General features: G+C 35.4%; 1 protein-coding gene and 1 long non-coding RNA gene across 3 annotated transcripts; both read right to left on the bottom strand.

Annotated features, from left to right (window-relative positions):
- Positions 1 to 16: 16 nt before the first annotated feature.
- LOC106357929 lies at positions 17 to 901 on the bottom strand. 2 transcript variants are annotated; one of them, XR_007323734.1, is made up of 4 exons: positions 799 to 901; positions 658 to 724; positions 123 to 573; positions 17 to 35 (listed from the first exon to the last, which is right to left on the bottom strand). It is a non-coding gene; the product is annotated as an uncharacterized LOC106357929 (long non-coding RNA). The 2 variants fall into 2 exon arrangements; XR_007323735.1 differs by lacking the exon at positions 17 to 35 and having other exon boundaries at positions 146 to 300; positions 382 to 573.
- A 605-nt stretch (positions 902 to 1506) lies between these two features.
- Positions 1507 to 6184, bottom strand: LOC106357928. The gene is made up of 6 exons (XM_048757968.1): positions 6089 to 6184; positions 5957 to 6028; positions 5378 to 5870; positions 5241 to 5302; positions 1644 to 2198; positions 1507 to 1559 (listed from the first exon to the last, which is right to left on the bottom strand). The coding sequence occupies exons 2-5, from the start codon at positions 5957 to 5959 to the stop codon at positions 2037 to 2039; spliced, it is 720 nt and encodes a 239-aa protein (XP_048613925.1). The 5' UTR covers positions 5960 to 6028; positions 6089 to 6184; the 3' UTR covers positions 1507 to 1559; positions 1644 to 2036.
- Positions 6185 to 11494: the final 5310 nt, after the last annotated feature.

Below are 11494 nucleotides of genomic sequence, written 5' to 3'. Positions count from 1 at the left end.
CACGCCAGAAATCTTTGATATCTCTAAGAAGAAACCTTTCCAAATAAGACCAAAACAACCCGTTATAGAGTTATATATGAAGGAACACTCCTTACTATAGTGGCTATTGAGAAATAAAATACCTGTGACTACTCTTATTTTAGATGTAGCCGGGACCTCTGGATCATTTAGGGAAATGGATTCCCAGTGCTCAAGAACATCAGTAGCCCAGTCAACATTGACAAGTTGAAAAGGATCCTTCAGCTGAAGAGGGAGAATCAATGGCAGGAATCTCTCTGCAGCATTGTGTATATTGATAACCTGGACAAGGTAGTTTTTGTTACCATGTAGTGATGCACTTGGGGATTAAGACACTGAACATTAGAAATAAACAGATCTTACTGTTTCAGCGTCATGGAGAAGGGAACATGTTTTGTTTGCTAGAGAATCAAACTCAAGATTTTAGCTAAGCTAATAATAAAAAAAATACTCAATTGAGATATACAGTACCGGTTTACCCTTCTTATCCTTGCAAACAGTTTTCCTAAACGGGAGAAACACAGCTGCAAAAAGAGCAAGCCTTCTTTGTTCACCCTTTGCAAAAAATAAAAAGAATTGTCACCAGTAACGATCTAACTAAAAAAACAAGTCAGTAAATAAGACGGGCTAATAACTCACGTTGAAGTTAACGAGCCCAGGTGTTTGAATTAGGTTCCACATTGCTTCCATGTAAGCTCGGCAGAGGCTATATAAGCAAATAATACGTTTGATGAAAAACAAGATGCATTCTGAATGTAAAAGAGTGAAAAAGAGATATACCTGCCACAGTTCTCTGTCGGAGCAGGCTCAGATGAAGATGGAATAGCAAAGACAACCTCAAATAGTTTGAAATCAGATAGATAAGTAACTGCTGAAACTGGTCCGTTCCCGGATATCATCATATCTATCTGCACCACAGACTCAAGTTGTGTAAGAACTCAGAACATAATCTCAGCTAAATGCATAATGAAAGTAGTACAAATCCTTACTTCGTTTCCGATCCGCTCCCTGCAAATTTTTCTTTCAAGTGCTACTCTGATTTCCTCACTTGAAGCAGCATCTTTCAGCTCTTCGTCCAGAGTAAAGCCAAACTTTGTAACCATAACATATGGCAATCGGTTAGCCAAGACTGAAGAAACATAATAACAAAGGAAAGGAACACAAATACCGAAGCGAATGGCCCGACGAACTCGCAAGGGATCCTCCAGGAAAATAGTTTTAGCAGGCGACGGAGTGGTGGTTCTTCCAGACTTGAGGTCATCAATGCCTGCCATTGCATCAGTCCTCGTAAAAAATACTAGTTTGAACATCACATGAAACATTAGGATGCACACAAACTAACCTCTTCCTGTAAGATCTTCTACTAAGCCAGTGTGAATATTGTAGAATAAGCTGTCAGAAATATATATAAGACAAGAGAGAAAGATTGTAGCGTTAAGTGATACGCAGATTCATTAGGTTATACAGATAAAGATTGAGAGTACGTGCCTATTTATAGTTAAGTCTCTCCTATAAGCATCCTCTTCTGGTGTTCCAAAATACTATGCAGACAAAAAAAAGAAACTTAAAAGACAAGTTGGGTTAATGCATTGGAGAATCAAAGATGAAGAAGCAAGGAGAAGTACCACTTTTGTAGGAATACGACTATTCTCGTCAGGTTCTTCCTTTCTCAACTGTTCAAAATCTATCCACTGGTCATAGAGACGCATCTTCCCGGTCTCCAAATGTTTGGATTTCTCAGGTTCCGGATTATGTCATCAATCTCCTAAGCTTCTAAGTCAAACAGAAGGTTCGAATATGCTGACCGAAAGAAAGAATCTTCGTCCAGCAGAAGGTTTTACTTTTACTAAACTTAATGATATGCACATGAGGAGCACGTGAGTTGTCATTATCTTCAGCTGGATATTTTCTGGGTTTCAAGTTAGGTCTGCGCGTTCGGGTCTTCGGGTCGGGTTCGGGCCGGTTCCTTTCGGGTCGGGTTCGGGCTGGTTTCTTTCGGGTCCGAGTCTTTTCGGGTCTTAAATATTTAGACCTAGTAGGTACTTAGAAATTTTCGGTTCGGGTTCGGGTCGGTTCTTCTCGGGTCCGGGTCGGTTCAGATCTATAATTAAAATACTCATAAAATACCTGTAATTTTTCGGGTCCATATCGGGTCCGGGTCGGGTTCGGGTATTTAGGATCTGAAAATGACATGATATATCCAATTACATCAACTTTAGTTGAATATTTGTCATATATATCTAAAATTTTACAAAACAACTTAAATGAAACTATTAATAATTAAAATAAAACATTTTAAACTCTAAATTTTACATTTTAAAGTTTTATATTACTTTAAAAATGTTAAAAAATAATAACAAATGTTATTAACAAAAGATATTTCAACTAAATAATAAAATAGAACACAAAAACATCATAGTTTTAGATATACATGTTTTTAAATCGGTTACAAATCAGTTCTTATCGGATCGGGTCTATTCGGATCGGTTTTTTTGGGTCCGGGTCTATTCGGTTCGGTTCCTTTTCGGTTTCGGTTCTTTCGGGTAAAAAAAATTTAGACCTAAAAGGTACTTGTAAATTTTTGGTCCGGTTCCGGGTCGGGTATTTTTGGATAGGTTCCGGTTCGGGTCTTCGGGTCCAGGTTAAAATGCTCAGGCCTATTTCAACTCATCGTCTTCATCGTGATGATCGTAACAGAAAGAGAGCAAGAGCGAGAGATGAGAGTGAGCTAGAGAGAGATGAGATTTTCGGTTTATCTAAGCTCAGAGCTTGATCTTCTTCCTCTATTATACTTGTTGTAATTCGGATTAGATGTAAACGAGAGAGGGGGAGAAGAGGAGAGAAACCTCCGGTGATATACACTGTAATCACAACGTTTATAGTGTACGGTTGAGAGACCGTTTCTCTCCCGGTGAGTATAGCTCTTTCTCCACATTAGAGGAGGGAGGTGAACACGGTTACCAAAATCTCTTGTGTTATTTCTTTATGCTTGATTCATGATTGATTAGATTCGTTTAGGCTTGTGATGAGTATTGATTAAAGCCAAGATCACAGGATGAATCCTCAACACTTTTAATAATATGGACGTTCACCTTTTCTCCTACTTTACGAGAAAAATAGTTCTGGAACTTTTCAAGAAATCTACTTCCTGTCATGTTGTCAATGGCGATGTCAATATCTTCAGTCTTTTCCCAGAAGCTGCAAAGCGAAGTGAAAGAGTGTTCGAAAAAAAAAATGTGTTTGGAGATGGCATCATCGTAAGGCATTGAAAACAGGAAACGTTAGAGAAGTGAAAGAGGTAAAAGTACCAACCACCTGCGACGCGAAGTCGTGTGTCGCAGTTATTTTCGCGGAGGGCATCGAGGAGCAGGTCGAACATTTTCTGTTCCTTCTCGGTGAGATCGATTCGTTCTTTCAGCTCAACCCTCGTCATGGCGTAGCGTCGTCGTAGCTCAATCCCTTTTTATAGGTTTTGGTACGTTAATGGGCCGGGCCTTTCCTTCTCCTCTTTTACTAAACGAGCCATATGTTATGGGCTTCTTTTTCACTCTATGTCTTTGGTGGGCTTTTTCTACTCTTTAAACTATTTATGGGTCTGCTGTAACAAACATGTATCCACCCTTGGTAATGGTGATTCTACATGCACCTGCCCCCACATTAACCGAGTGTAACACAATTTGGATTATGTGAATTTAGCATGTTTTATCAGATAAGGTTAATTTTTTTTTTTAATTAACCAAGGGTGTCTGGCAGGAGAATACCCGACCGACTAATCCACTGGAGGCCTATCCACCAATGATGGGCAAAATCGATTTCTCTACATAAAAGTCAGAGACACACACCACCTAACCACACGAAGAATTAACATTTCGCACTGAAAAAGAATCGGGAAAATCACATTTTAAACACCGAGAATATCACTTTCTAGCACTTTAACTAACACCTTAAACCTCCAATTTGACATTTTTATCATAATAAACCTCCCAAAATATTTTTCTGTTCATAGACGACCGGTACTGTTCATTTTACAGGTCAAAATGATGACGTGTCGTTTTTTTTATATAAAAAAATAAATAAAAATACAGAAAAAATCGAATGAAATTGAAAAAGATTGTAAAAAATTCAAAACAAATTTTTTTAAAAAAATCTAAAAAATTCAAAAACATAAAAATTAAAATTTCAAACTTAAAAATAAAATATTAAAATTCAAAAAATTCAAAAATAAAATCAAAAAATTAAAATGTCAAATTTAAAAAAATACATGTTAATTTTTTTTAAAAAAATTCTAAAATAAGATCTAAAATTAAAAATTCAAACTTAAAAATTAAAGTTGTAAAAAAAAGTGTAAATATTTAACCAAAAAAATTATATTTATTTTAAAATTCCATCCAATTAAAGTGACTGTCAATATCATAACTTGCCACCATCAAAAGCAATATATCAAAACTTGCTACCATCAAAAACTTTTTTTTTTTTGATAATCCGAATATCCAGACACCTTATATAGCCCGACTAGCACCTAAGTACACTTCGTAGAAAGCATCTCGGGGGCCGCCAATTTCACCCCATGTTAATTGATGGTGACCACACGCATGGCTAATAGTTCTCTCAAATAGATTATATTGAGTTGTGTCCCAAAAAGATTTTCTAAGAAAGAAAATGACCAAAAATATTTCATTAAAGATGCAAAAGACTCTTATGCTCTAAATATATAAATACAATTAAATAAAGAAAAATTTCAATTTTTTAAAAAAAATATTTTAGATTTTATTTTAGAAATTTTAAAATTTTATTTTCGTTTTTAAATTTTTATTTATTTTTAAGTTTGAAATTTTAATTTTTATGTTTTTGAAATTTTAATTTTTTTTTTAATTTTGTTTTTGAATTTTTTATAATTTTTATAATTTTTTCTAATTTCATTCAAATTTTTCTGTTTTTTTTTATTTTTTATTTTTTATTTTTTATTTTTAAGAAAAAAAAACCGACATCTCATCATTTTAATCTGTAAAATAAACAGTATCGGTCGCCTATAAACTGGAAAACGTCGTTGGAGGTTTATTATGATAAAAATGTCACTTCGAAGGTTTAACAGGTAAACTATAAGTTAACAGGTATACCATAAGCTAGATAACATCTTATGGTGGTTAACAGGAACACTACAGTTTAGATACGCTACAACTATAAATAACACCGGCGGCGTTACTTGAAAAATTTGAATGTACCTTTGGCGATATTACACAAATCCTCGCTTGATTCCCGAATACCGTTTGCAACCGTGAGAGTCCTGAAAAGTTTATCAAGGTTAGTGAGACCACAACTAAGTTATTGCAACGACTACCACACACAATGAAGACCTTACTTGTTCTTCCCCAACTTATCTCGGAGAGAAAAGTATGCTTCGTCAACATAGTCGGTGTTTTGACCTGAAAACACTTTGATCTTGGGATCACAGTGGTAGTCATTGAATATAGGCGGAATGTTTCTATTTCTCTTGCTCTTTCTAGTCTCGCATGGGTCCTCGAGAACTGTGTTGTACTGTCCATCGCCTCTATGCACAGTGGGGGTAGAGTAACTTCATAATCATTTTGCACATGCATTTCCTCCTGCGATAGTCCGAGTGAAAATGATGGAATTTCGATGAGTAAAAACGAATTTTCGTCGGGAAGTTTTAACTCATCCATCTGACCAGTATAAACGTTACGAACTATTAATTGTTTAACAAAATAGTATAACAATAATATCTTTACAGGGTTATCCCCAGATGACTCGTCCATATGTTTGGTAAGTGGGCTGGTGGTGGTTCCATGCGCAGTGATGTTGTGTAACCCTTCCTCCTCTACCATATTGTTCGCCTGCTAATGTTACAAAGGTTTTTTGTTAGCTAGTGCTCGTACAAGCTGGAAATTTAAATTTAGCGCCTTCATATGAATATGTTAACCATTTTCTTGCGTGCTACGGCTGCGTCTCCGTTGCCAACAGGCTGGTTAAGGATTTTTGTGAGGATTGTCTGCTATAAAACATGTTAGCAGATAATGAAAAGATACGATGAATATAGTTTTCAGACAGGTACCTGCTGGGGTCTAGTGGACTTTCCAATATCTGATATCAACTTATTAATCACATTATCGGCTTCATCAATGGGAGCGCTGGGGGAACAATAGGAGGCCAGGGAGGTGAGGTATTAATCATTAAACTTTTCTTGAGAGGCGTCTTTACCAAACTGTGGACCTTCGCAATGGAGTTGTTCTCCGAACACAACATTGGAGTTTTGACTTTCTAAAAAAAAATCAAAATGCTTTCAATGACTTCACCCTGCATCTTCAGGCGTTGTTCTTCTATAGCCTTTACAAGCATCTCCCCTATTTTGTCGCCTTGCTGAGAGATTCTGTCAGCAACATTTTCAATTTTCTGATTGACAATATCTCCAACCATTTGGGCAAGTTGGTTTGTGTCAACCGCTTCTACGACCTTGGGCTCTGTTGGGTCGACCTGCGGTTCTCTTTCCTTTTTCTCCTTGGCTTCATTTGTCTTTTTGTTTCTTCTCAAGCTTCATACGAGACAGATCGCTCGCTGTAGTCCCACCTGCAAACATGGACTTCTTAAATATATGTAAGACGTACCATATTGTCAACAAGGTCGTCTTCTACCTCATCATCCCAGCCAAAATCAGTTTCCCCCATAGTTTGGCTCTTGTAGCATTGAAATGACCTCGACCTAACAATACTAGGTTCAGTAAAGAATTTATGAAGGAACTTAACAAATACCATTAGCGGCTATCTTAACTATATAAAGATCTAATAATTATGATAACATTTATGACTCCATATTCAGTGTTACTATTCTCTTTAAACGAATTAGTTAACAGGTGCATGCGGGGCTTTGAGAGGTTATCATGAACTAAGTCTATTTATGTGGAATGTCCAGAACAGAGTATACATCACAAGCTTCCTAGGTGTTACTGTCTTTACCTAAGAATACCAAGTCAAATACATACCTGGCAACCTTCCTCTTCAGACATATGGGAATCCTCCCACACTTAAGCCCCGTCACAAATGCAAACTCCTGCAATGACATCCTAATAAGGATTTCCACCAAAAAGAAACCAGATCTCATACTTTTTCCTCACTCTAAGCCTGCGGACGATTACGTATTGACCAAAGCTTCCCTGAAAATGATGGGTTTTCGTCAAGAGCAATTAACTTTCCAAATGGTGAGTTACGAAGGAACCTTACCTCCTCAGGATCAAGAGCTTCGAGAATGGATTCAATTCTTTTGGGTTTATGGTATGTGTTAACCCTTTCTCCAGCAGGTTCTTCACCACGTGCGAAGATTCTCTCGGGTAGGTTCAATTCAGTCATCTGAGAAGACAAAAATAGGGTTAGTTCCCCTTACATACATAATCAAGATCCAACCAATATGTACATAATAAAGAACACGATGGAATTACCTTGGTCGATAATGAAAGGTTTTCTTCACTACCCTCCTGGTGACAGCGTTTGAGGATCTAAAACTGCTGCCTTTATGTTTTATATATGCAGTTTTTATGTTCTGAGAAATTAGCTCTTTCATCTTCTGTACTCTTCGTAGCTTATTAGGCCTGTGGGCACAGTAACAAGGCGTGTGAGATCGGTTACTTTCTCACACAAGATATATATCACTTATAGGACTTCGTAGGTAGATAGGTACAGAGGGGCAAAGATGGAATATTTAAAAGCCCACAGTGCCGTGACCAGTGTTTGGGCATTTCTCTAATTTCGTTTTCTGCGGTGCATATGTTTGGGCATTTCTCTAATTTCGTTTTCTGCGGTGCATACGCAGCCTAATTTCTCTATTATTTTTATGTTCTCTGCCTTAGGAAATTAGAACAACAAAACGAAAATAGTATTAGGATTTAGGAGACCCTGAAAATATATAAAAATGCAAAACAAATTATAAGGCCACCATTATTGGGGGTTGTTAGTGGGGCTCTTAAAGCACCATTAACCCTAAAACCCTATTTGGGGTTCTTATTATTATTTTTTATCTATTTTTTTAAAAAATTAAAAATTAAAAACTAACCAATCGTAGGTCACCAAGTGTCAGTGAGACCCGCGAACAGTACAAGAACTCACCAACAATCGCCTCTTAATTGGTAACTATAAGAGGCGGTTTAAAAAAAAATGGTGGGGCCCACACACACCTTTTTACCTAAGAACCCAGCTAAAATCTTCTGTTAATGCTGTCTTTAGTGGGTTTTTATTGCGTGGGCCCCACAAAACCTATAAAAAACGGTCACATAAACTATGGTGTTTTTCAAAACCAACCCATTTTTTTCAAGTCAAACCTAAAACCAACCCCTTTTTTGTCATTACTATTCATCAATGAATTTTCCATACTATCCTTATGTTTTTGAATTATTTACAAAATTGCCGTTATAATTTATTTTTTTATTAATTTCAAAATTAACAAAAAACCAAATATATTCTAACAATTTCTTCTTATTTACAATAATGTCATCATCATCAATTTTTTCAACCACCATGAACCACCATTTTTGAACTCTTAAAGCTCTAAAATTTAATTTTCAACCACTTATCTCTCATTCTAAACCAATAAATCTTCATTTCCTTTCATTTGCTCTACATTTCCATCTAAAAATCTCTCATAACTTTCATTTTCATAATCACAAACTTCATATTTTCGAGTTTCTTCATTAGTAAATCGTCAAAAGTGTTTTTTTTTCTTATGTTTGGAGTTTGGACGGTTGAAAAGGTTGGAAATGAGCTTTATACCGGAAAAGGTAACTATTTACATGGTTTTCGTCATTTTTCAGATCTGTGTCGCGATAGTAGACTGTTTTGTATGTCTACGCCTATGTGTAGACTTACGATGCAGTCTACTTGTCAATGCACAAGTCAGTTTTGCAATTGACCAAAATAAATTTTTTGGTAACAGAGACTTTCCTAGCAGTCTACGTCTTCACCTTTGGCAACAAAAACAAAAATTTAGGTAGACTTACTAAAACGTCTACGCAAAAGAGGTTAATTTTGCATTTGACCAAACTTTTGACTTTTCAAAATAGACTTCACCGGATGTCTACAAAATGTAGACTGCCCGAGAAGTCTACAAAAGGTCAGTTTTGCATTTGACCAAAACTTTGATTTCGTTGAATAAGTTCATTTTGTGTTTGACAAAAAAGTTTAAAAATATTTCAAAAATTTATTAAATTGTAGACTTCATATGCAGTCTTCTAATATTAGAAAAAAAATGTAGACTGCATGTAAAATCTACTTTTTTATTTTGGTCAAATGCAAAACTAACCCGTCGGATTTGAAAGAGACTTCATGTGAAGTCTTCACACTTGTAGATGTTCATTTCAATCTACTCGTTGAAAGTCAAACATGGTCAATTGCAAAACTAACCTCTTTCAAAAAAATTCAAACATGCAGACTGCATATGAAGTCTAATTCTGAAAGTCAAATCCTAAGTGAATTCTGGTCAATAGCAAAAACTAACCTGTTTAAAGTGTAGACTGAAAATGGAGTCTACTTTTATGAAATCACAATTTTTTTTCAAATATAAAAAGTAACTCGTAAAATTTGCAATTGCAAAAATTAACCCAAAAAGTAGACATATTTGACAGTCCACACTAGTAAACTGAAAAGAACGTCTACATCTCCTTAGACTGAATATGGTGTCTACATAGAAAAATATATTAAAAGTGAATTTGTGTATTATTCATTCAGTTTTTTTAAGATTTTTTTGTTTGACAGTGTGTGTTAAATAATCCTAATGGGTTTGAGTGATTTTGAAAAAAAAATCTGTTATAGTTACGAAAGTATAATACATTTGATTTGACTATTTTGTTAGCTAATAATTGTAGACGTATTTGTAAGTCTACGTTTATGATTTTATCAAGCATGAAATATTTGTTCGCTAATTATGTAAACCGTATTTTTTACAGAAAATAGTTCATTTACAGAGAATAGCTGGTGAAAGACTATTTGTGAGAGTTTGGGTAACTGTGTTGAACTTATGAGATGTCTTATTGCTTTGGAGTTGTCTTATGTGTTAAAGTTGCGTTGATACTCCTATGAGTGCCACAAATGATTGCAATGCAAGAACTTGATCAAGTTATCCAAGACATAATGATATATTAATTTTTGAATTTGTGTATGTTGAAAATGTCAATGACGAATACAAAACATCAAGTGTATTAACCAAGTCTAGTTTATGCTGAGTAGACTTCAATATTAGTCTTCTTTTACATAAAATTATAAGAGAAATCTCCTAGAAACAAACTACACAAATTTGTTACACCAACAATACATCGTTCTGATACAAAATAGTTTACTCAAATCTTTTTTGAGCTTTTCTGATTAAGTAAAACAAGACAACTCAGTTTTCATCAATAACAAACTCTACTGCTTAGAAGACGATATAAAGACAACTCTACTGCTGATCTCCCAGTGTCTCGGTTATTGTATTGATATCAACATGAACATCTGTTACATACACGATTGTATTTGACCCATGAGCTGTTAAAACCCTGGAAATTTTTGAAAGAACCATTAGTTCAGCCATCATACTGAAACCAAAGAGACAAACCCTTATAGAGTAAGATGATTGCAGAGCTTACCTACAGTTTTCATGAATTGGGAGACATGCTTCATGAGTATTGTTTGTGAGACGATCCTTTTGAATCTCTTCGGTTACTCTATATTCAAACTTTCCTACAACACAAAAAGGACAAGGAGTTAAACCCATGCCATACTCCATGTTCTTTGGCTGTAACAATCACAAAATTAAAAAGATGAAAATAATTTACTTTTATGTTCCTAACATCGATGAACCCATTCTCTTTGATTCTCTTAAAGTAATCCTTAACATGTTCAATTAGCATAAACTCTAGATTTAATCTTTGACAGACAGAGACTTTATGTGAATCAAACATGTGAATTAGTTTGCATAAGAAGTCACCTTCACAGTCAATAAAAATCTGAAACACTTCTGACCAAAATATATAAAGAAACCAACTGAGATACAATCATTAAGAAACCAGAGTCCAGACACAACAAAATAACAATAGATCGAGACAATTGATACACTTACAATGTCGTCCTCAGCTGGTTTGTGGCAGTTATTCATCAATGCCCAAGCCTTAACGTACCTGCAAACAGAAATGTACAAGGCACAGTCATTAATAAAATCATATTACACGAACCAAGGAGCAAAAGACAGTAGAAAACTATAGAATAGAAGGTATTTAATCATGTTACACGAAGAAGAAGTTTTTACAGTTTTGGAAAATGTGGTTCAGCAGCTATATTCACTCAGGACACTTCAAGCTCATGGACACGACCCCACCCTCCGTCGCACCGCGTCTTCGTTTCCTCCATAATCAATTACAATGAATCAGAAATGAAACTGAATCTCAGAAAGAGGGTAAGAGACTTACCTTTGAATCCAACTCAATCTCATCCCTCGAGTTCGAACA

The sequence above is a fragment of the Brassica napus genome, chromosome C5, assembly GCF_020379485.1.
Source record: "Brassica napus cultivar Da-Ae chromosome C5, Da-Ae, whole genome shotgun sequence".
Taxonomy (NCBI): Eukaryota; Viridiplantae; Streptophyta; class Magnoliopsida; order Brassicales; family Brassicaceae; genus Brassica; species Brassica napus.
Note: the sequence above shows the minus strand (reverse complement) of the source record. Positions and strands in the feature narration are given on the sequence as shown.